The sequence below is a fragment of the Bufo bufo genome, chromosome 5, assembly GCF_905171765.1.
Source record: "Bufo bufo chromosome 5, aBufBuf1.1, whole genome shotgun sequence".
In the NCBI taxonomy this organism is placed as follows: Eukaryota; Metazoa; Chordata; class Amphibia; order Anura; family Bufonidae; genus Bufo; species Bufo bufo.
This window is the reverse complement of record NC_053393.1, coordinates 390154448-390180374: the sequence shown is the minus strand read 5'-3', so window position 1 is coordinate 390180374 and position 25927 is coordinate 390154448. Positions and strand designations below refer to the sequence as shown.

The window sequence follows — 25927 nt, the reverse complement described above, 5'->3', positions numbered from 1 at the left end:
TCTACTGCCCATAATCTGAGGCAGGACTGTACACAGAGGGTCATTTATCAAGACTGGCCTTTTAGACGCCCGTCTTAAAGGGGTTGTCTCCTCATGGACAATGGTGGCATATCGCTAGGATATGCACCCATCGTCTTATAGGTGAGAGTTCCACACCTATATCGAGAACAGAGCCCCACACGTGAAGGAGAGCGCACTGCGCATGAGCAGCCACCCTCCATTAATTTTCTATGGGGCAGGCGAAAATAGCACAGTAGGCTCCCATTCACTTCTATGGGGAGCCGGCTTGGTGGTGGTGGCCAGTCCAGAGTCCTCCAGCCACCACCTTGCAGGGCTCTGTTCTCTATATAGGTTCGGGTCCCAACGGTGGGACCCACACCTATAAGACAATAGGGGGCATATTTTAGCAATATGCCCCCATTGTCCATGATGAGACAACCCCTTTAAGTCCTTTATCTGGTGGTGGATCCACTGAAGTTATGAAGAAGCGCTGGCCTCTACATAACTTTGGCGTATCCAGCACCAGTCTCAATGTAAGCTAGCTGGCTAACATTGACCATTTTCTACGTCTAAAACAGGCATAGAAAATGATAAACTACGACGGGCCTAGTGGCTCGTCCCCTTCCCGGCCAACTAGTCTAGACCTGGCGTGAGCGGGGATAAGTCACAGATTGCGGGGATACTAACCATTGCCCCTTATTGTACACCTGAAATAAACCTAATATAGGCATATGTCAGCATAATAGATGACCCTTATAGTATATTACCAATGCTGCCTGACCATCATTATAGTGATATTACACTCACAGGAAAGCCAATCATACAATTTTGCTACTGAAAAACTAATTAGTCTAAATATACGTCAAACATACACAGAAAACGTAGTAGTTTAGAATTTTTGAAGATACAGTCATACACAGATCATAAATATGGCAGTGTAATCCATACATCATGCTACAAGTTCACATGGCACTGTGCCATGAGCCCTATGGTTGAGGCTACATATACTTTAGCATAAACAGAAAGTTTACAGGAACATCAAAAGCATAGCCTACCGACCACAACTACTCCCGTATACGAGCCCCTGCCAACCTACCAGATGTGCAGCAAGAAAAAAATTACAATGCAATAAGATATTTTTATTGTATTTAATACAAGTGAAATTAATAGGTCTTAACTGTTATAAAGTAACAATGAATAAATAATAATGCTTGAAGATTCTTGTCTACAATTACGTAACACTGGCGAGTATTCTGAATACCTAAAAAGAAATCCAGTGACATTTAGACAAATGTCCATAAAAATGATGCTGTCTTTTCTTCCCTTGTATGAAATTGTTCAAGTATAAAAACCCATTACAGTGTAAAATATCCATGTTTAAGTTGAGAATAAAAATTGCCAAGTATTGCAGTTTTACAAGTCTTCATATAAAGCAGCACTTTTTCTTCTAGTAAAGAGGAAAAGGGGGAAGGGGAAAAAAAAAAAAAAAAGGACCATCTTCTACATACAAATGAAATGTATAATATACTGCTTGAAGAGGTCTTCATTTTAAAGAAAGGGAGGAAAAAGAAAAGAGCAAGTCTACTACTTGTCATGTAAAATCCTAAAGTGTTAAAGTAGGGATAGTCTTACACAGTGCACATTCAGAATTAAATAAATCCAAGTCAACATTTCAGTTGAATAGATTAATATTTACTACATCTAAACTTACTTAAATAATTTATACCATGAGATGAATACATCATTTCTCTGCCGCACCTAAAGTTCCCTTCTTTAGAGGGCGCCATAGTAAAACTATCAAAATAAATAAATACGCTTTCTTCTTTCAATGAACATTACAGTTAAGGCACAGTACAAGTCGTCGTGGTTAACCCTTAAAGAACCGCCAAGGAAAAAAAAAAAAAAAAAAAGTTGTATAAACCGACTGATAAATACTTTTTTTTTTACTTAAATACTTTCAGTGGTCCCTTACGATCCATAAGGGACCATGTGTCTTCTTTGCGATAAAAAAAAAAAAAAAAGTCTTAAAGGGTTAACCTCTGCAAGTATCTCCCTGTTGTCATTCACAAGCTATGAATAGGTGTCATAAAATACAAGACTGGTGGTGGTAAAGGGGGCTGATCCCATTTCAGAATCAGAATAGCTGACACCAGCAGTTAAGAGTTTCCCAAAAGCGAAACAGGATGGGGAGAGGGATTAGAATGTGACAAGCTCATCAGATAAGCACAAGTGATGTGTTCTCTCCAGAACGCTCTGTGGTATTGATTGTCTGTACAGCTGTTGTGGCCGTTAATTCCACATCGCTTGCTCCATAGTTCCACTTATAGAGAGAGGACAGTTGAGAAAATCGCTTTGGTGCCCATCCGTCATGTGACCGGTAGGCCTTGAGCCTCCAACACGTCGATGCGAAACGCAGGTCTCTCGCCCGTGCACAGCGCGATAGGTCAGCTTGTGCTTTGAGCGTTTTCACTTTGTACAGGCTACATTTTGCTGTTTGGTATTTCCCTGGATTAAACGCATCGTAAAAGGAAGGAAAAGAAAAAAATAAAGTTCTCTCAGATTAGTAAAAGGCAGTTTCTTTCCCTGATGTAAAAATAAATTCTGTATAGTATATGAATCATGACTTATTTTCTCAAGGAAAAAATATTAACTTAATCAAAAAGGAGTTACTGAATATGCCTGAAACGCACCTTCCATGATCTCCTAATACAACTTGGATGCCTACTACAAAAAGAAGTTGCAACCATTTTCTCTGTCCAAAAAGCAGTTTGTTTCTCCTTAAAGCCACTTAGCCTAATTTGATATGGTCTCACTTAGAAACTGGAAGGCAGAAAATAAGAAAAATATAGATAGATATGATTGAGATCTTCTTCAAAAGTCTAAGTGCTACTGCATGCGGTCAGCCTGCAGCTGTTGTGGTTGGTACTGGCCAAAAGCCGCCGCAGCGGCTGCAGCAGTTCCTGGGGCTGCAGCAGTGAGCGGCGGCTGAACTGCGTAGCCGTAACCTGCAGTGATGTATCCGGTGGCAGCTGGTGAGGCTGCATATGGGTATTGATCATAGGCGGCAGCAGCAGCGGCGGCGGCAGCGGAGTATTGGGCGTAGGCGGCTCCAGTGTAGTCGATGTATGGACTTGTAGATGCAGCAGCAGTGGCGGTTGTGGGTTGGACGTGTGGGATTACAACTCCTGGCTGCATAAAAGCATGAGGGTATACATAATGTGCAGGAATCCTAAGGAAGTGAAAAAAAATAAAAATAAATTGACATTTAATAAAGGAAGATTATTAAAGACCGTACACCTGTAGTTTTGTGTTCAGTTATCCCAAAATCAAAATTTAGTGGTTATTATGTGCATAGGGTTGCCACAATAGAAATAACGGGATATAGAACTAGCAAAGATGATGCACGAGAAGTGGGAACGTGGTTTAAAATGTTACATTTTATCCCAGAAGTTCTACCACTTAAACCTGATATTCCAATGGCATCCATTTGATGGAAAAGATCCCGGCAAAATGGTTGTAAGTTCACATCATAAAGTTTAGTTTTATGATGTTTTCATATAATTTCACCTGAATGTCAATTTCATAATAAATATAATTATCGTGGCAACCCTGCAAGTACTCTGCAGACTCAGCACACATTAATCTCCGCAACCTTAGTCACCCTCACAAGGAAAAAATAAAATAAAAAACACCTTAAAAATAAACAAAAACCAAAACATACGCAGGCGACAAAAGAACTTAAGTGGTGGAATACACAGCAGAGTCACACAAAAGAGTGCAGAAACTTGTTCCAATGCCGTAGTGTTGAAGCTTTTCAGATGCTATGCCACACTCCATAGCATGAGATCTCAAATGTGTGCATCACACTGTTACAAGGATGGAAAGTCAAAACGGTTTAAATACCCATCTACTAAACTCCCAGTTTCGAGTCAGCTGGATTACTTCTCATTCAGACAAAGAAAAAGTATTTGTGAGGGATCTAAGGAAACCTAGGGTTAGACAAAAACACCCATGTAGTTCAATGCATCGATGACTGGAAAGATCTTCCTGGCTGATCATTTATCTATGCCTAATTGAGTGTTTTTTACCCTAAACAGATGCCCCACATAATTTCCAATACACCCGATACTTGCTAAACCTTAAAGGGGTTGTCCAATACCTTAAACTACCCTCTAATATTCAGGGACCCCCCACATTGAAAATACTTACCCTGCTCTCTGCACCGCTGCTGCAGCTTCTCCCCATGTGCCTATGAAAACATCCGGTGTCAGGAAGGGGGGCAGGGACAAGCCTTCCGAGCATCGCAGGTGAGGGAGGCTAGTCCCCGTCTGCCATTGGCTGTTCCACCCCCCCCCCCCCCCCCCCACACCCCACATGTTTTCATCAGCGCACGGGGAGAAGCTGCAGCGGCAGTGCGGGGACCGGGGTATATTTCCTGGGAGGAGCCTGGCACATGGGGGGCAGTTTATGGTATTGGATAACCCCTTTAAGCTCAAGAACAGCAAAGAGAAAATGAGCAAAGAGCACATGAAATGACATATGACGTTTTTTCATGCCCAAACCATAGCCCCCTTTTAGGGAGCATTCACAATTCTGTGTCAGTTTTGCAGACCGCAAACTGCAGAGCTGCAAAACACAGACACCGACCATATGCACCGCGCATCTTGGCGCGGACCCATCGTGACGCGGCCAAAGACAAGACATGTCATATCTTTTGAGGCGCAACCGCACAGACTCGGAACGGCTTCTGCGCAAATTACAAGTCTGTGCAGCCGCGCCGCAAAGATACGACATATCCTTTTTTTGGCCTTATAATGCGGATGGTGGACCCAGTGAAGTCAACGGCTCTGCACCGCAATGTAGGGTGCACACGGCAGGTGTCAGTGTTTTGCAGATCTGCAGTTTGCGGTCCACAGTTGGACATGGCCAAGTGAATGCACCCTTAAACTGTAGAAGTTAGTGGTTGTGTAATATAGAGGATGGCCAATCTAAGAATATGTCCATAGAGGATATGCATGCGGTTTTACAGTACCAGCAAAGTGGATAAGAATTTAAGAAATCTCACCTACATACTTCAAACATCCACATGAAGCAAATTTGGGTTTTAACACAGGTTTGTTATGGATTTTTCTACAGCAAATTAGGCCCTGTGTGGACGTACCCTAAAAAGGTGTTTATTGCATTATGTCAATCATGTTAAAAAAAATGGAAAGGCTAACAGATGCTATAGTGTTAGGGCTCATGCACACAACCATATGTATTTTGCGGTCCTAAAGAAAATTAAAAAAAACACACTACAAGAAATACGTTTGTGTATATGAGCCCTTAAGGGAGGTAGGTCTAGCTCTGCTGAATGTAATGATACCTCCCACTTAGTGATCCATTCTTCAGAAAAATTGGCTAACCTTTAAAAGGAAATGTGTTACCAAAACGTATCCGCCGGTTAAAAATCAGATAGTAGCACATATCCTTTTTTTCTAATCTGTTTTTATTTTCCGACTGTAGATTCTTTTAAATCCATTTCCTGAACATGATTATGGTGGACGGGCACCTTGCCTTAACAGCATTTAGAAAGCATAAAAAAAAAAAAGTTTTACGGCACCCCCCATGGTCCATGATGGTGCACAATGGTCAGGAGCTGATCTCCTTGACTTCTGGGGGGGGGGGGGGGGGGAAGGGGGGACAGTTTTCTGGGCATGCTCTGACCTGCGCAGAGGTCATTGTACAAGGAAGAATAGATCGGCTCTGACAATCGCCTATTGTGAATGGTGGATCCTGTCTTATCTATACATAGAGGCAGGATTAGAATGAGTTAACCACAGTAGAGTGATCTGTATAGACCTTGAAGTCGCGCCAATTATTAGACATAGTGGCCAGTGTGGAAACTGCAGGATTTTTGCTTTTGTTTAAATATATGGAAAATTTTAATCCAAAATATCAAACAAAGTGATTAAAAACAGCAGGTCATTCTGATGACACGTTCCCTTTAAGTATTGTAGTTAGACTGATCAAATAAAATGAGCCTGGCAGCCGTAATAACTGTGCCAGAAACACACACTTCATAGCCCTCCCACAAATACTTTGTAGTCTGTCCCATTAAGCAAGATACATGCCGTAATTCTACTGAAAGTAATCATCTTTATACTTTGTTCCTAACTTCAATGTCAGTCTCATAGGAATGAATAAAGAATCTGACTTCCAGTCCAGACATAAGACGCTGTGTCAGTTGAAGAGGCAGAGTGTTGGTCACACGTCACAGCCGAGGAACAGAAGGGAGGTTGTAACTCAAATACAGTCACTGGTAAGGTTACCTTCACTGCAATTTACATCATGGACTTTTCTAAAGGGCCAGTGAATAAAATGGTTTGTGGCAACGTGGAGAGCCAGGTAACCTTTTATGTGGTCTATGTATGGCTTGTAATTAGTGTTGAGCGAAGAGAGCTTCAGGTGAAGCTTTGTTCAAAACTTCGGAATAATGCTGTACGGAGATCCGTATGGGCGGAAATGAGCCGAAGCAAGTTATTCCCAATATCGTCCGTGACTTCGTTAAATTTTTAAAGTGTAAAACCACTTTAAAATTTGAAACCAAACTGAAAAGTTCAGTTTTAAATTTTAAAGTGGTTTTCCACTTTAAAAAAAATCAACTAAAGAAGTTATTCAACGAAGTCACACGCGACTTCGTGAATAACTTACTTCGGCTCATTGTAATACTGTACGGAGACGGATCTCTGTATAGTATTCTGATGTTCTGAACGAAGCGACATCAGATGAAGCATCAGATGCCCGCTTTGCTCAACACTACTTGCAATCAATACCCATTTGTCAACAGTAAAGGCTTAAGAGATCAACTAATTACATGAACTGGCCTATATGTACTTGTGGGTTGCCATGTTGGACAAAAACGGGCAGGTGAAATCCCTCATACTAGTAGTGTTATTTGCCATCAGCAGGCGATTTTTAAGAAGTCAGTTCCATGTATTGCTAAAGTATTCCATAAAACAGAAGGATGGGCCAGTTGATGGCAATCTGCATTCATACTACAGTTTCAGGCAGGGATTTCCACTCTGTAAATATTAACTTTATGATGGAGCGGTGAGAACGGCGGCACAGGTATTGCATGCTGCCAGTCAGGCTTGCAAACAAGCCTAATGTTGCCATGCCCCACACAGCAATGTACCCGAGATGGAGTTACTCCAAGCTTAACCCTTACATCCCAGAAGCAAATCTCAGTGAAGAGAGGCTGATTACAGGGTTCTCTTTATACTAGGCACTTTGGGATGTCCTACATACTTCACCTAACGCCTCTGCCACTCTCCGTGACTGACAGGGTGGGCTGCATTAGGACTATTTTGGAACTGACATACGAGAAGGGGCTAGCAGTGCAAGATGTCTTTATATGGCCAACGTGAACACTGACCCATCATGAAGGTCAAGCATGTCATCTAGATAAGAGTTAGGGAGGGAAGGGTCTGTGTTTGCTTGTAAACTGGCCAAGGAAGAACAAAACCCCACAGTATCCACAACTTATAGCAGTGCATTAGATTAGAAAGGATACAAAATGTGTCAACTAAATTTATGTGATGTTCTAAATTCAGTTAAAAAGCAGCTTTCAAAGGCAGACTGGGTGGCAAAGTCCAAGCTACAATAACAAGAAAAACAAAACAAAAAACGTAGAAAGGGTATTTGTGTCACAAGAATCTAAGGTAGTCGGATCCAACAGGGGGATCAGGCTACTGGAGCTCACTGTATCCGACACTGCGGGACAGGACCGTGTACCTCCAGATCCCCATAATTGCTGGGTTTCAGCCGGACAAATACCAATGCATGCAGCGCTCTGTCCAGTCAACTAAGAACGCAGCCCAAGTCTTAAGAGCCATTCATACATTTACTTTTAATGTTTCCCAAAACTACCCTGTATACCAGCCACTAACCGAGGAATATGGTTTAACTGTCAAATGTCACAAGCAGTTGGTTAAAATTGGAGTCCTATGCAACAACACTTCATTCTCTTCAATGCTGGACAATGTTCACCTTGTGGCAAACATCCCATTGGCACAATAACCAGTCAGGAAGTTTCGATACCAATTGTCAGACTGCAACTTTAAAAGAGTATCAATCAAGCCAACAGTAAACATGACCCCACAAATAAAAGTGCCATATAGAACGGGGGATGAATACCAGCTATGGGATATCGGAGTTGATTATTTTAGATTAGTTTGGAGCTATTGTAAAAAATTTTAAATAAAAATAAAAACACAATACTAAGAATACAGCTATGAACTGAAACTTTTAAGACAAAAAGAAAAATAGAAAGAAAAGACATTAGAAAGCCCAGCTTGAACACATGGTTAATCGGAGAACCAAACAAAGAAAAAAAATTGTGGAGCATGCAAGCTGAAAAGGTCAAAGTAACGTCACAGCAAAAAGTAAATAAAAACAAAAGAAAAATCAAAATCACTACAGTATACGGTTAAAAAAGGGTAACACGCTGCAAGGAGGGCCCTGTGCTCCCCATAGCAAAGTCAACACTCCTCAACAAAATAAACACAAGTCAAGGCTCCCTCCCAGCCCCAAACAGCAGTGTTCACTAGGACTTAAAACAACAACAAAAATAAAAATAAAACAAACACACAGTTTAGCTGTGAAAACCACTTCATCGCTGTAATGGAAAAGGCACACAAATCTAGGAGCTAATAAAATAAAAACCAACCAACCAACATACATGCATCTTTAATCACCATTTAGCTTGGTTTCTACTGGTAACACAGATTAACTCCACATAGAACTATTCCATCTCTTATCATCAAATCCTTGCCATCAGTTATCTTAACTGTAAACGAGCCCTGTCAGATTAGAAAGAGATAGATAACATTGAGCAACACTGGAAATGAACACAAGGGGTCCAACGGCTGCCCCTCCACTGGAAAGGTGAGGAATAGTCTACGAGGAACCGGCCCATGGACATGGGGCTTTCCATGATGCCCTCAGAGATGGTTACATTTAGGAAAGTTACAGTTGACGAAGTATTACAGAGAGGCACTCGTCAATATGCGGCCGAGAGCGGCAGGATACGGGTGGGATCGGGCTTCAGACTGAAGTATGGTACCTAAAACGCTAACTGCATATTCTGCTATATGTGACCTTCACAGACTCTACAGATCGTACGTGGTGCCGTCACTTCACTAGACATGCTAGACTTACCCAAAAGGCCTTTGTATAAGTGCTGGGTGAATCTGCTGGACCCCAAATGCAAAACCTGATGAAAAAAAAAAAAACAACAACATTTAAAAAAAAAATAATATGGTGAGCAAATAGCTTAGGGTACTTTCACACTAGCGTTATTCTTTTCCAGCATAGAGTTCTGTCCTAGGGGCTCAATACCGGAAAAGAACTGATCAGTTTTATCCTAATGCATTCTGAATGAGAGCAATCCGTTCAGGATGCATCAGGATGCCTTCAGTTCAGTATTTTAGACTTTTCAGGACGGAGATAATACCGCAGCATGCTACGGTTTTATCTCCGGGCAAAAATCCGGAACACTTGCCTGAATTTTCCATAGGAATGTATTAGTGCTGGATCCGGCATTCAAAATATCGGAATGCCGGATCTGTCCTTCCAGTCTGCGCAAAACAAAACAAAAAAGAAAAAAATATAAGAACAGTTTTTTCCGGATGACACCGGAAAGACTGATCCAGCATTTCAATGCATTTTTCTGACTGATCAGGATCCTGATCGGTCTTACTAATGCCATCAGTTGGCATACGTTTTGCTGGATCCGGCAGGCAGTTCCGGCGACGGAACTGCTTGCCGGATCACTCTGCCGCAAGTGTGAAAGTAGCCTTAGATACATCATGTAAATGCCAAACTCAAATCAGACCTGGCTGCATGATCCGGGGCTTGGCTCCCAGGTACGCGAGATTCACATTGGCTTTCCTCCCATCAATGATAGGATTGGGGTCTTTACAGGCTCTTTCCGCTGCGGCTCTGTCAGACATGGTGACCTGGAACACAGACAAGATGACGTCAATATAAAACCAGGGGCACAACATGGTCCTCTCCGCCTGTCACCTTGTCTCTGGGAAAGCCCTAATAGCTCATGCTAAGGGGCGCGCAGGCATGGCACTGCCAAAACGTACGGAAAGGAAAAATCTAAAAGATGCCGCCTAGGTGATCAGATTGTATGAACCTCAACAGGGAATCCGTAATCAGAGGGACTGCGTACAGACAAGACCAGTGAGACGGTTGGGCTTCGGCCACACGGGCCGGTTTCCTGCTGCAGTTTTGGAAGCCAAAACCAGGAGCGAATTAAGAGGAGAAGTTGTAGCCGTCCTTTATACTTTCTCTTCTTTTATCGTCCTCCCCAATTTCAACTGCCAAAACTGCATCAGGGAAGCTGACCCTGTGGCCGTACCCTTACAGAAAAAAAGTTATAGGAAAAACAGCTTTCAAGTGACGCCAGATCACCTGGACCGACCGGGTGACAGGGCTTCCAGAGAAGCAGCTGCCACACAACTGGTGCCCCTTATCTCAAAGCATAGGGTCAGACACACGAAGCACCACCTGTCAGATCCGGGTTATTTCCCCTGACAACCATCAGCTTGGGTGAGTGGGATAACAGTTTGCCCAGCTAGAGAGCCGGGCACCACTATGGCTGGGGGGGTAGCGCAGATGCCATGGTGGATCCATAAACACTGACTGCAGACAGGTAGGTCAGGACGTGCACAGGCCTGGCAGACAGCGCAGAAATGTATTGTCACAGCAGCTTGACTGGTGCCAGGACCTTTGTGTGTAGAAGGAAAGCACAAGACTGGCAGAGCTGGAGGGTGAAGGGAGCGCAGTGCCCATGTGCTGGAGGGGGTAGGAGGATGAAGCAAGGGCAGTGCCCAGGTGCCAGAGGTGGTAAGGGGGCAGGGAGTGCAGTGCCCATGTGCTGGAGGAGGCAGGGAGTGCAGTGCCCATATGCTGGAGGGGGGTAGGAGGAGGAAGCAAGGGCAGTGCCCTGGTGCCAGAAAGGGTGCATGGAGGGCAGTGCCCAGGTGCTGGAGGGGGTAGAGGGTGCATGGAGGGCAGTGCCCAGGTGCTGGAGGGGGTAAAGGGTGCATGGAGGGCAGTGCCCAGGTGCTGGAGGGGGTAAAGGGTGCATGGAGGGCAGTGCCCAGGTGCTGGAGGGGGTAAAGGGTGCATGGAGGGCAGTGCCCAGGTGCTGGAAGGGGTAGAGGGTGCAGGGAGGGCAGAGCCCAGGTGCTGGAGGGGGTAGAGGGTGCAGGGAGGGCAGAGCCCAGGTGCTGGTGGGGGTAGAGGGTGCAGGGAGGGCAGAGCCCAGGTGCTGGAGGGGGTAGAGGGTGCAGGGAGGGCAGAGCCCAGGTGCTGGAGGGGGTAGAGGGTGCAGGGAGGGCAGTGCCCAGGTGCTGGAGGGGGTAGAGGGTGCAGGGAGGGCAGTGCCCAGCTGCTGGAGGGGGTAGAGGGTGCAGAGCCCAGGTGCGGTAGGTGGGGAGCTGTGCTCCGTTTGCCCCGGGGCTCCGCTTCCATGCACCTGCTGGGTCACATGACCGCACCGCGCGCAGGTACACTATAAGGGGGAGCCCTGACCTCACACCACTTACAAAGCCATAGCCTCTGGACTTGCCGGTCTGCCTGTCCGTGATAACCACCGCCTCCTCTATGTCTCCGAACACCTCAAAGTACTTCCTGAGGCTGGAGTCCGTCGTGTGGTAGGGCAGCCCTCCGACGAAGATCTTGGTGTAGGTGGTATCTTTCTGGGTAGTGTGCATCTTGTGGGGGGGATGCCGCTGCTCTCAGGAGACGCTGAAACTCCTGCACGGCGGACAGGTGACCGAGAAATCCCGCCGCCGCCTACCGTGGCGACTCCCTCGGCTGTGAGCAGCAGTGCGGCTGGGAGGTAGATGGACGGGCGGTACAGGGCTCGCTGCCGCTGTGTGACGGGTCTGCAGCCGGCCGGCCCTGCTCTTACACACTGACTACCCCGCTCCCTGTTTGCTTTGCATTAAGAGCAACCGGCCGGGCTGGGAGCTCCTCCCATGGGATGGGCGTGGCCAGGCTGTCCCGCTCCCGCTCATTGGCTGCCCCTGCACCTGCTGCTCGGATCCCGGGCGGCAGCTGCTCACAACAGCTGGATCTGTGCACCCTGCACCCCGCTCTTTGTCTCCGGTTACCCGCAGCGCGTGTGCTGACCCCACGACCGCCAGACTCACCCTTGGCAGCACATACACAATAGCTGCTAACGGGGGGCCCAAATGTGTTTACCACACACGTCATGTGCGGTAAATACGCGTTACCTCAGCACAGGTCACCGGCTTCTCCCTCAGGTTATAGCATGGCGTGTAACTGTGCCCTGACGGATGAGAGTACCTCACAATGCACGCTCAAGGAGATGAAGTACCGCTAGGGGGCGCTTCTCAGTGTGCCCTACTCCCATGTGCACCCCTCTCACACTGACCACTCAGCGTATTCGCACTATTCAGTTTCTTCATAACTTTTAGGACCCCTCTATGGTCCCCGTGACCATGTTGCGGACCGCAAACAGTAGGTCCGCAATGCACGGCCACTGGCAGTGTGAATTCCGGACACAATGACTCAAATGGGTCCACGATCCACAAAATACGGCCAAAGATAGGACATGTGCTCTTTTGCGGGGCAGAGGCACGGACCTGAAAGGCCACAGAAGCGCTTCGTACTGCTTTCGTGGGATTCCGATCCATGCCTCCATTCTGGAAAAGATAGGACATGTCAAGTCAATAGGTCCGTACCTCAGTAAGGCGTTCACATGGCCAATGCCTGCGATTTGAGGTCCGCCACACGGGCAGGACGACCATACGGGCGCTTAAATAGGCCTTTAGGAGAGTTTTTTGGGGAGGTTTTTCAGCCAGACGTGGATTCAGAAAGAATATAAAGGAAGAACTTTATACTTTTTCCCGCTGGATCCACTTCTCGCTTTAGCTGAAAAACCTGCAGGAAAATCTTCCTCAAAACCTCCTTCAAAAAACTCAATGTGAACCTACCCTTAGGCCTCCTTCACATGAACGTTACACGGCCATTTTTAGAACCCATTGAAGTTTATGGAGCTTTTTTTTTTTTTTAATGGCCAGTGAATAGCGACTGTCAAAAAATAGAACATGTCCTATTTTTGGCCATTTTGACAGCCAGATGGACCCCACTGAAATCAATGGGACAATTTTTGACGGCCACTTAGACAGGAGTGCACCCTTCTAACAGCAATTGAAAATGGGTACGCTAGGGACAAAAATGGCCTTTTAGGGTTTAAAAAGAAAAAAATACGTCATCCATCTGCACACGTCAGGACACTCACTCCTCACCCAATACAGCAGGACCTGCGCTCCAGGCGGGATGATGTCACATGATCATGCTGGGAACACAGGTCCTGATGCCTACAGTGAAGAGTGGTTGAGGTGAGTAATTTTCTTTTAATGGCTGACGCTACTGGGAGCAGGCACCATTATATATATATATATATATATATATATATGAGGGCATATATGCTACTGGGGCACTATAGGAGGCCATTTATAATACTAGGCATTTAACATACTGGGGACACTATGGGGGGGTCATAATATACACTTAGGGCATTGCACGGGTTGGGATAAAAAAAAAAAGCCGTTAAAAATTACCATTAAGGCCTAATTCACACGTCATGATCAGTGATTATGAGCAGTGATGGCCAGTTCGCATTGTTCGCCCGCGAACATATGCGGGCTGCCATCTTTTTTCACAAGTCCGGCGAGGCACAGGTAAGCCCTTACCTGTGCGCGAGCCGGTCTGAAAACAAGTGCGGTCAGCGGGAGCAGGCAGTTCCGAGAACAGCCACCGGGGGCCTTCATCAGGCTGTTCTCGGAACTGCCTGCTCCCGGTGACCGCATTTGTTTTCAGACCGGCTCGCGGCACAGGTAAGGGCTTATATGTGCCTCGCCGGACTCGTGAAAAAAGATGGCAGCCCGCATATGTTCGCATGCGAACTGGCCATCACTGATTATAAGCCAAAACCAGGAGTGGAGCCTCCAGAGAGATGAGGTATAAGATCTGCACCTGTTCTGTGTTTAGAGCCGCACCAGGTTTTGGCTCTAAATCACAGATGGAAATAACTGACCAAACACTGACGTGTGAATGAGGCCTTAATGGTCATTTTTAATGGCCGTTAAAGACTGATGGAAAATGGATGCAAAACAGCCATTAAAAACAGATAGACGGCCAGAAAATGGATGCATATGTTCATTCAAAATGGTCACGAAAAACTGAGCGTAACAATGGTCTTGTGAATAGGACCAGTGATACTTCCATTAACCTCTCCACTACCAATGACCCAATCATTGTCATGTCTACAGATTTTATACTTAGGGGATTTGCACAACTTTCCTTATCTGTCTCAGACACCAAAATGTCTTGTCCCTTAGGCCTTATGCGCACAAACGTATTTTCATTCCGTGTCCGTTCCGTTTTTTTTGCGGACCATATACGGAACCATTCATTTCAATAGGTTCGCAAAAATAAAACGGAAGATACTCCGTGTGCATTCCATTTCCGTATTTCCGTTCCACAAAAAAATAGAACATGTCCTATTATTGTCTGCATTACAGACAAGGATAGGACTGTTCTATTAGGGGCCAGGTGTTCCGTTCCGCAAAAAATGGAATGCACACAGACGTCATCTGTATTTCTTGCGGGCCGCAAAATACATACGGTCGCGTGCATGAGGCCTTAGTGGGGATATTTCTGGGTCAGGTCCCTGGTGTGCAGTTGATTACTCCCCTTCCCAGGCTCCAGCACAGCTTGGTGTCCAGATCACTGGTCTACAACTAGATCTGAGAGCAGATAATGAGAGTGCAGGGATCCTACTGTACGGACAGCCAATAGTGACATCAGGTTCTGAGAGTGCAGGGATCTTACTGTACGGACAGCCAATAGTGACATCAGGTTCTGAGAGTGCAGGGATCCTACTGTATGGACAGCCAATAGTGACACCAGGTTCTGAGAGTGCAGGGATCTTACTGTACGGACAGCCAATAGTGACATCAGGTTCTGAGAGTGCAGGGATCCTACTGTATGGACAGCCAATAGTGACACCAGGTTCTGAGAGTGCAGGGATCCTACTGTACGGACAGCCAATAGTGACATCAGGTTGTGAGAGTGCAGGGATCCTACTGTACGGACAGCCAATAGTGACATCAGGTTCTGAGAGTGCAGGGATCCTGCTATACGGACAGCCAATAGTGACATCAGGTTCTGAGAGTGCAGGGATCCTACTGTACGGACAGCCAATAGTGACATCAGGTTCTGAGAGTGCAGGGATCCTGCTATACGGACAGCCAATAGTGACATCAGGTTCTGAGAGTGCAGGGATCCTACTGTACGGACAGCCAATAGTGACATCAGGTTCTGAGAGTGCAGGGATCCTGCTATACGGACAGCCAATAGTGACATCAGGTTCTGAGAGTGCAGGGATCCTGCTATACGGACAGCCAATAGTGACATCAGGTTCTGAGAGTGCAGGGATCCTACTGTACGGACAGCCAATAGTGACATCAGGTTCTGAGAGTGCAGGGATCCTACTGTACGGACAGCCAATAGTGACATCAGGTTCTGAGAGTGCAGGGATCCTGCTATACGGACAGCCAATAGTGACATCAGGTTCTGAGAGTGCAGGGATCCTACTGTACGCACAGCCAATAGTGACATCAGGTTCTGAGAGTGCAGGGATCCTGCTATACGGACAGCCAATAGTGACATCAAGTTCTGGGTTCTAAGAAGAGATGTAATTCCAATTACACTGCGTGCAGAATTATTAGGCAAATGAGTATTTTGACCACATCATCCTCTTTATGCATGTTGTCTTACTCCAAGCTCGAAAGCCTACTACCAATTAAGCATATTAGGTGATGTGCATCTCTGTAATGAGAAGGGGTGTGGTCTAATGACATCAAAACCCTATATTAGGTGTGCATAATTATTAGGCAACTTCCTTTCCTTTGGCAAAATGGGTCAAAAGAAGGACTTGACAGGCTCAGAAAAGTCAAAAATAGTGAGATATCTTGCAGAGGGATGCAGCACTCTTAAAATTGCAAAGCTTCTGAAGCGTGATCATCGAACAATCAAGCGTTTCATTCAAAATAGTCAACAGGGTTGCAAGAAGCGTGTGGAAAAACCAAGGCGCAAAATAACTGCCCATGAACTGAGAAAAGTCAAGCGTGCAGCTGCCAAGATGCCACTTGCCACCAGTTTGGCCATATTTCAGAGCTGCAACATCACTGGAGTGCCCAAAAGTACAAGGTGTGCAATACTCAGAGACATGGCCAAGGTAAGAAAGGCTGAAAGACGACCACCACTGAACAAGACACACAAGCTGAAACGTCAAGACTGGGCCAAGAAATATCTCACGACTGATTTTTCTAAGGTTTTATGGACTGATGAAATGAGAGTGAGTCTTGATGGGCCAGATGGATGGGCCTGTGGCTGGATTGGTAAAGGGCAGAGAGCTCCAGTCCGACTCAGACGCCAGCAAGGTGGAGGTGGAGTACTGGTTTGGGCTGGTATCATCAAAGATGAGCTTGTGGGGCCTTTTTGGGTTGAGGATGGAGTCAAGCTCAACTCCCAGTCCTACTGCCAGTTTCTGGAAGACACCTTCTTCAAGCAGTGGTACAGGAAGAAGTCTGCATCCTTCAAGAAAAACATGATTTTCATGCAGGACAATGCTCCATCACACGCGTCCAAGTACTCCACAGCGTGGCTGGCAAGAAAGGGTATAAAAGAAGAAAATCTAATGACATGGCCTCCTTGTTCACCTGATCTGAACCCCATTGAGAACCTGTGGTCCATCATCAAAAGTGAGATTTACAAGGAGGGAAAACAGTACACCTCTCTGAACAGTGTCTGGGAGGCTGTGGTTGCTGCTGCACGCAATGTTGATGGTGAACAGATCAAAATACTGACAGAATCCATGGATGGCAGGCTTTTGAGTGTCCTTGCAAAGAAAGGTGGCTATATTGGTCACTAATTTGTTTTTGTTTTGTTTTTGAATGTCAGAAATGTATATTTGTGAATGTTGAGATGTTATATTGGTTTCACTGGTAAAAATAAATAATTGAAATAGGTATATATTTGTTTTTTGTTAAGTTGCCTAATAATTATGCACAGTAATAGTCACCTGCACACACAGATATCCCCCTAAAATAGCTAAAACTAAAAACAAACTAAAAACTACTTCCAAAAATATTTAGCTTTGATATTAATGAGTTTTTTGGGTTCATTGAGAACATGGTTGTTGTTCAATAATAAAATTAATCCTCAAAAATACAACTTGCCTAATAATTCTGCACTCCCTGTATAGTCACAAGTAGCGCATATTCACCATGGAATTAATAAAGACCCTAGACCAAACCTCATAATAAACAGACTCCAAAATAAATACACCCCAAAATACAGACTCAAACCTTAAAGGGAACCTGTCAGTGGCAAAAACCATCCCAAACCGCAAGCAGTACTGGAACGTTTTTCATGCTTTTACTGCATGTGAATGCAGGAAGAAAATGATCACTAGAAACACATTGCTGGCTACTTGGGTACTGCTTGCGGTTTGGGATGGTTTTTGCCGCTGACAGGTTCCCTTTAAAATAAATACAAACTTCAGAAAAATACACAACAAAAGCCTTTATGTACACACTGAGACCCCCCCCCCCCCCCCGAATGCAGACCCCTGAATAACTACAGATGCAATAGGAAAAACAGATCCCAGAATAATATCGACCCCAGATCAGACCCCAAAATAAATACAGACCCCAGACCAAACCCCACAAAAGACTTCAAAATAAGCACAGTCCTCAAAATAAATGCAGACCTCAGAATAATGCCAAAAATCACCCCAAAATACAGACCCAGACCAGACCCTGAAATAAATACAGACCTGACAATAAATACAGACCCCAAAGACCCTAAATAAATACAGACTGAAAACAGGCCCTCTGAATAAATGCAAACCCCAGAATAAATACATACCTCAGACCAGACCCCATAAAAAAAGAGATACACAGAATACATAATTCAGGGGCCCAGAATAATACAGACCCCCGAGTAACCAGACCCCTTAAAAGAGTATAACTCGGACCCAGAATAATACAGACCCCAAAATAAATAGACCCCGGGGCAGACTCTGTAAATAAATACAGACTCATAGACCCTCTCAATATAAACCCTGTGAGTAACAATGTTAAATCCAGATTCCTGAAACAAATGCAGAGTCCAGACACTTTTCTTGGGGGTATGAGAATACCATCCATTTCATTCCGAAAGGGGGCATCTGTCAGCAGGTTTGTCCCTATGACACTGGCTGACCTGTTACATGTGCGCTTGGCAGCTGAAGACATCTGTGTTGACCCCATGTTCATATGTGCCCGCATTGCTGAGAAAAATGATGTTTTTCTATATTTATTTCACTGACTTATGTATTTATTTTATTTACATAGCAGTGACATATTCCGCAGCGCTTTGCAGACATTAGCATCACTGTCCCCAATGGAGCTCACAATCTAAGTTCCCTATCAGTATGTCTTTGGAGTGTGGGAGGAAACCGGAGTACCCGGAGGAAGCCCACGTAGAGAACATACAAACTCCATGCAGATGTTTTTCATGGTCAGATTTGAACCTAGGACTCCAGCGCTGCAAGGCACCAGTGCTAACCAACGAGCTACTATACTGCCCTATTAATATTGCAAAATTTTAATATATGCAGATGATCCTCTAGGAGCAACAGGGGCATTGCCCTTAGACCTAGAGGCTCTGCTCTCTCTACAACTGCTGCGCCCTCTGCACTTTGATTGAGAGGGCCAGGCATTATGATGTGTTCAATGGGTCCCCATCCGCACCAATGGGTCTGCAGCACGGAGCCCTTACGTTCGTGGGCATGAGCCCTTAGGATCATATATCTGCTCAAGGTTTGAAGATGGAAATCAAAGCTTCTGCCATTCTATGCTGCCCTTGTCCTACAGGTCTAAAAGTGATGAAACACTTCCTAAGGTTTGTTACATACTACTGCAACTCCTTCACAACGTCTGTACTCTGCTTTACTGCTTTTACCTTGTTGCAGTTCATGCCTTTGAAGAACTCTGCTCTCACCCAGACGTTCTCCCTTATTCCTCCAATAGAAAACCCCTCCTGCACAACATTGAAGTTCAGGAATTGCTAGCAGTGAAGAGGGGCTCTCCCTGTATTGTTTTGGGCTGGGGGGTTTAATTCTAGCCTTCTCCTGTTTTGTCAGTCCTGTCTGGTCTAATTGTTTTTAGCACAGTGTTGTTTGCTCATCTACAATAAGGTTTGTGGTATTTTTTCAATGTATTTGTTGGAGTGCTCGCATTCTGTTACACATGACTTTCTCTTCTGCTGTAAGCCTTCATTGGTGACACATGTCACTGCCAAAGTCTGACCATTCTGAAGACTGTGATCCAGGGATCTGACCAATTAAGTCCAAAATTCCTTTTTTGGGTCTCTAGTGAAGGACGGGAGGATCTCTTAGGCTGTGTACTTCGCTTTATTTAGCGCCATACTGATTGCCGTGACAAGGTTTTATGTTTTAAAGTGCACCTTCCTGACAGCTGCATCTTGTAAGGTTATGTTATGTTCAGACAACATATTAGTGTGACCCAAGCTAAGAAGAAGAGTCAAAACAGTTCATTACACTTTATGGGGCAATTCACCTGAATTACTGTTGATATGACAATTGCCTCTTGGTTCACTTTTTCCCTATAAGTGACTTTAATGTATCAAGGGACACATTTCCAGCCTGCAGTGGCTAATTAGCCTTTACTGAAGTCTTGGTGGTCAGAACTTCAAACACTCACAGGTGACGATCCCGTCATCTTCTCCACTAAACACCAGTGGGTAAAGGAATATTAGCATCTGTATATATTTATGGCGCATTTAGACACGCTGAGCAAATAGGCAATTATCAGGACAGGACCGTTCCTTGTTGATAACTGCCTGCTCGTCAGTGGAGGAAAGATTTACATGCAGCGATGGCCTCCATCAGGCTCGGACTGGCCCACAAGGGTACAGGTGAATCCCCTGGTCGGCCCCTAGTCTCCCACTTCCTGCACAAGTGGCACATAACACAGTAGACTTACTGTACTACATACATACAGTTTATATTCAATGTACGGCACCTGAACCAGCTTATGTTCATAGAAAAAACTTGATAGATTATATAAGAAACTCCCCAGCATCTTATTATAGACACGATCAGATAGCTGAGATGACTTTTAGGTATAGAGGAAAGCTGGCCAGTATCCTCTCCTCTATTTCCCCAGGACCTACTTTCTCAAAGTTACTGCAGGGACCCCCATAATCAATCATCTGGTAGCATCTTGCTGTTGTGTGAGCAGGTAATATTTGAATGTATACGTACGGTGGGCACCCAAAATAAATTTTACTAATGGGCCCTAGGCACCCTAGTCCAACACTGGCCTCCATTGTATATGGATGAGCAAGTGCTACTGCCATCCCTGGTCCTCATACAGATTCATTGTTTCTGGGCAGCAGATTGCTGTTCACACAGCATGACCTGCTGCCCAGAAATGATGATTTTATTACATGACACGGAGGCTCCTATTGCTATCTCTTTCTTTACTAAAATCATATAGCAGCAAAGAACAAACATGTCCATCAAAATGGAAACTATGGCAACAACTCCTCCCCACTGTGCCTGTATAACAGTCCTGAACTCTGTCAACTCCTCCTCTTTCTTTGCTGCTCTTCTCACAGATAAGTACATTCCTCTCTTATTTCTGTGGGCAGAGCTTTAATTTGTACAATTGGTTTATTATATTGTTTATTGTATTATCGCTAGTGGGTTTTGTTGTTTCCCCTTCATTGGGGGTCTTCTCTCCCACCTATCTGTTATTTGGGGCTTATTCGTTTTTTCCCCTTAGGTATTTTTTGCCGTTAGTATCCTTTACTCTAGTGCCGTTCCTCTACCTTATCTCCTTTTCGCCGTTTCGCCGCTTCCTTAGTTGGTTTTCGCCTCTTACATCCCTCGGATCTTCACTGTTTTCTCTCCTCTTCTGGCGGCCGAGATCTCGCGGGATTTCGGCCGCCACTTCCTTACTCGAGCCTCCGGCGTTTCGCGCCCTTTCTCCTCTGTCTCCTCTGAGCACGGCGAGATCTCGCGGTACTTTGCGAGATTTCGGCCGTTTTACCTCAGAGAGCTGCCGGAGTCTCCCTGCGTCCTGCCGCACACAATCATTGTCCCACATCGTTGGTTATTGCTGGGGGTGTATAGATTATATTTAGCTTCTCTCTCCTAGGGTCATTAAGTGCAGTTTATTACTGCTCATAGTACCACCATGTCCAAGGATAACATGCGTGGGGATCTGTCTGCCCCTGACATTACTGATATGTCTGTTAATGCACAAGATGCAGGTGCCATGTCTGTGGAGGCACAGACTTCAGCTATACAGAGATCGGTGGCTGCAGCAATCCAGGCTGCTATGGGCTCTATGTCATCTGCCATATGCAGCTCTATATCTGAGGCCCTTATGGCTGGCCCTTCCTCCTCCAAACATTTGGGGTTCCAACCCTCTGATAATTTACCTGCCTCCAGAACCATTATGACTGGTTAGCGCGCCCCGTTCGCGCAAGAGAGCCTATGCCCGCCAGGCAGAAAAGGCGAGGCAATGGAAATGCGCTAGAGCGCAACCTGATAGTGTTTCGGGTTCTGAACTCGACTCAGATGAGGAGGCTCAGTATCGCTCTGTTGAGTTTGAGGACTTGGAGGAGGATGAACTTTTGGATGCGGACCCGCCGGGTCCATCCTCAAGATCTGTCGTGCCACAATCTGCATCCATGGAGGTTCCTTTGGAATCCTCCGCGATTTTGGATCCTGCGGGTGAGCCCCTATTTGACCCTGATGCATTACATCACCCCAGGTCTGCAGAGTGGCTCCCGTCCTCACATGTGGCAAAATATTTGGAAGCCCGAGTGCGTCAACCCCTTTCTAAGGAGGCACGCAATAAATTGAAGGCTGAGTGCCCCAGACCTATCATTCCCAATAAGGTCTGCGAAACGCCTATAGTTGACCCGAAAATGTGTCAATTTCTTTCCAAATCAGGCTGGAACCCAAAGAAGGGCCTTGAGTCGGCCTTGAAGTCCTGCCAGGACAAGCTTTTGGACCTTTTAGGTCCACTAACAAATATTTTCGAATTGGCTGAGACAGCCAGATCCCAGAATAAGCTGGTAGATCCGGAGGAGCTCCGGGGTTGGGTTCAACGTGCTGTGTGCCTCACTGGCAACGTCAATACTTCGCTCTCTATTGAGAGGCGGAAGGCTATTCTTTTTAAGATTGAGCCCAAGCTATCTAATTTAGCCCTGACAGAGGCAGGTAAAGATGCCCAGGGGTTACTATTCGGGGATTCCTTCATAAAGGATCTATCACGATTTGTAGGAGCCTTCACTGCCCTTGACAAGGCTCAGACGTCTATGAGACGCGTCTTTCAGGGACGGGTCTCTAACAGGGCCGGCAGCTCTAGGGGCCGCCTGTCCGGCCGTTCATACCATCAGACCCGTGGATCGGGTCGAGGCTCCTTCCCATATCGTTCCTCCACCCAGGAGTTCCGGCAGCCGTCCGCCTTCTTCCCCACTCGAGGATCTTCATGGCGTTCCCGGGGATCCAGAGGTTCATCTTCCCGCCGACCTTTTGGTAAGTCAGATTCCAGCATCTTCTTTGATTCCTTGTATAGGGGGCAGGCTCCGTCTTTTTTCCCATGTTTGGTCAACCATCACTGCCGACCCATGGGTTCTTGCTACGGTTCGGGGGTTCCACATAGATCTGATTTGTTCTCAGGTCCAGATTCCTCCGCCTCATCCGACAGTTCTCTCAACCTCAGCACGTCAACTGTTACACCGGGAGTTGTCAGCGCTATACCAGAAGGGTGCCATAGAACGGGCTCCAGCTTCCGGGGAAGGTATCATCAGCAGTATGTTCCTAGTGGCCAAAAAAGGAGGCCAGATGCGACCCGTGATCAACCTCCGGGCTTTAAACGCATTCGTGCAATACCGGCACTTCAAGATGGAGGGCATTCACCTCCTCAGGGATTTGCTGCTCCAAGGGGACTGGATGGTCAAATTGGACCTGAAAGATGCCTATCTGACAGTCCCAGTGGCCGAGTCATCCAGGGATCTTCTTCGTTTCCTCTGGGGCCAGGAGGTGTGGAGGTTCACTTGTCTTCCTTTCGGACTCTCTTCGGCCCCTTGGTGCTTCACCAAGCTGCTGCGGCCGGTCATTTCTTTTCTCCGCAGTCAGGGGATTCGTCTGATTATTTATCTGGACGATATCCTCATCCTGGCCCAGTCTCCGTCCGTCCTACTTGCTCACCTGCAGTGTTCCATGAACCTCTTGTCAAGTTTGGGATTTCTTATCAACCTGGAGAAGTCGTCTCCTACTCCGGCCCAGTCCATAGAATTCTTGGGCTTCACAATCAATTCATCCACGGAGACCCTCAGTCTCCCATCCTCCAAGGTACGAGCCATCCGCAAAGAGCTCCTTCACACCCTCGCTCTTCCACAGGTCTCTCTTCGTCACCTGGCCCGGATTATAGGTCTCCTCTCGTCATCCATCCAAGCGGTGTTCCCAGCTCCTCTGCATTACCGGGGCATGCAGCGGCTCAAGATTGCCCACCTTCAGTCGGGAGCATCCTATGCGGATTTGATCACCTTGGACGAGGACACCAGAGTCGAGTTTTTGTGGTGGATCCACAATCTGGAAGTGTGGAACGGGAAGGTGATTTTTCGCCCTTGTCCGGATATCACAATAGAGTCGGATGCCAGCCTTCTAGGCTGGGGTGCCTATTGCAACGGGGTGACTACCGGAGGTCGCTGGTCAGTGGAGGAGTCCGGTCTCCACATCAACGCCTTGGAGTTGCTGGCGGGATCGTTTGCAGTTCGCAGTTTCGCACACGACCTGACCAAGGTTTGTGTCAGATTACGGATGGACAACATCTCTGCGGTCAGGTATGTCAATGCCATGGGAGGCACGCATTCTATGACTTTATCTCACCTGGCGCGAGATTTCTGGACGTTCTGCCTTGCCAGAGAAATCACAGTGTCGGCAGAATATATTCCGGGTCTCCACAACACCCATGCAAACTGGAGCTCGCGTTTTCTGTCGGATTCCAGAGATTGGAGATTAGACAGCACGGTCTTCTCTTCCATATTTTCTCGTTGGGGTCCTTTCTGTTTAGACCTCTTCGCGTCTCGCCTGAACACCCATCTTCCGCGGTTTTACAGCTGGCGTCCGGATCCGGAGGCAGAAGCGGTAGATGCTTTTCTACAAGATTGGTCCAGCGACATTTCTTACGCCTTCCCTCCATTTGCACTGATCCCGCGGGTCTTAACTCTAACCCGCCTTCAGAGCGCGGAACTCGTCCTTATAGTCCCGTTTTGGACCACCCAGTCGTGGTTCCCTCAACTTCTGGAGTGTCTGATCCAATGCCCTCTACTTCTGCCAGTCTTCCCGGACCTGTTGTTAGACCCATCAGGTCAGGGGCATCCTCTCATCCTCGAAGGATCTCTCCATCTTCTGGCGTGCAGAATTTCAGGGAACCCTGGGACGTCGCTGGAATTTCGGACTCAGCTAGACGCCTATTGGACGAGGCTTGGGCTCCTGGGACCAGACGGGCTTATCGTTCAGCCTGGAGATGTTGGGCTGATTGGTGCCTGGCTGGGCACCTGGATCCCGTATCAGCTCCTGTAACTGAGGTACTCCAGTTTCTGACTTCACTTTTTGAGGAAGGTAAGGCTTACCGTACCATCAACTTGTACCGGTCCGCCATTTCTGCTTTTCACCTCGGGTTTGGGGGGTGCCCGGCGGGTCAGCATCCGCTGGTTTGCCGTCTTCTCAGGGGTTCCCGTCTCTCCCGTCCTCCCAGACCTCGTTTTTCCTCTACGTGGGATGTCTCCTCTGTTTTATCCCTTTTTTCCTCATGGCCTTCTAATACCGACCTCTCTCTTCGCCAGCTTTCAGCTAAATTGGTCTCTTTATTTTGCTTAATCTCCTGCAAGAGGGTGTCTGACGTTCGCGCTTTGGATTATGACGCCCGTTCCTTCGCTCCGGATGGAGTTGTGTTTAACATCTCACGACGCACAAAAACCAATATCCGGTCCGTTTCTTATCCATGTTTCCCGGATTCTCCTGCCCTCTGCCCGGTGGCTTGCCTCCGGGAGTATGAGGTTCGTACTCTCCCTCATCGTTCTCCTGCTTGTTCTCAGCTTTTTCTGTCTTATCGCCGCCCTTTCCAGCCGGTCTCTACGATCACTTTAGCCCGCTGGGTAAAGTGGATTATGTCCTTGGCGGGTGTGGATACCACGGTTTTTTCCGCCCATTCCACTAGAGGAGCCTCGGCAACCTCCATGGCGATGGCAGGTGCCCGTTTGGAGGACATTATGAGGATGGCAGACTGGTCACGAGTATCTACATTTCGTGAATTCTATTTCCGGCCTACGGTTCACGTTTTTTCCTCTGTGGTAAGTCAGCTTTAAACTCGCAATAGGAGCCTCCGTGTCATGTAATAAAATTGCATGATTTTCCTATTTTATGACGTAAAGTCATGATTTTATTAAAGACACGGAGGCGAGTATTGCCCCTCCCAGTTCCCCCCCTGGTTTGGGACATGATAAGATGTATTTATTTTGCTGTCATTCACTTGTTATATTGCTATATATACATTGCAATGCATTGCTGTAGATTGTTTTCTACTATATTTGGGCGTTTTTCTACCTTTGTCTTGTTTTTTCTTTCCTAGGATGATTTTACCATCTTCATACTACTAGTTGAGTTTCCAGTTACATTCTTCGGTTGAAGAGTCGTGTTTAGTTCCGGTTGAGTGCAGGATTTAATCGTTGCTCGGTGTTCCAG

At 46.4% G+C, this 25927-nt stretch overlaps 1 protein-coding gene across 4 annotated transcripts; it reads right to left on the bottom strand.

Moving 5' to 3' along the window:
• Window positions 1-1120: 1120 nt before the first annotated feature.
• RBM24 (RNA binding motif protein 24) lies at window positions 1121-11993 on the bottom strand. Of its 4 annotated transcripts, XR_005779088.1 has the most exons (6): window positions 11604-11992; window positions 9878-10001; window positions 9202-9256; window positions 8739-8843; window positions 3904-3989; window positions 3093-3229 (listed from the first exon to the last, which is right to left on the bottom strand). XR_005779088.1 is itself a non-coding variant. In XM_040432685.1 (4 exons), the coding sequence occupies exons 1-4, from the start codon at window positions 11769-11771 to the stop codon at window positions 2887-2889; spliced, it is 690 nt and encodes a 229-aa protein (XP_040288619.1). In that variant the 5' UTR covers window positions 11772-11993; the 3' UTR covers window positions 1121-2886. The 4 variants fall into 4 exon arrangements, 1 of the variants encoding a protein (XP_040288619.1); XR_005779087.1 differs by lacking the exon at window positions 3904-3989; XR_005779089.1 differs by lacking the exon at window positions 8739-8843.
• Between the last annotated feature and the right edge of the window lie 13934 nt (window positions 11994-25927).

What these genes read in the sequence shown, in the direction of transcription:
- RBM24 (XM_040432685.1), bottom strand. Translation starts at nt 11,771, where the DNA reads ATGCACACTACCCAGAAAGATACCACCTACACCAAGATCTTCGTCGGA. An exon ending in GCCCCGGATCATGCAGCCAG is followed by an intron (nt 9,257 to 9,877) that starts GTCTGATTTGAG and finishes TTTTTTCATCAG; the next exon opens with GTTTTGCATTTGGGGTCCAG. An exon ending in CTTATACAAAGGCCTTTTGG is followed by an intron (nt 3,230 to 9,201) that starts GTAAGTCTAGCA and finishes TCACTTCCTTAG; the next exon opens with GATTCCTGCACATTATGTAT.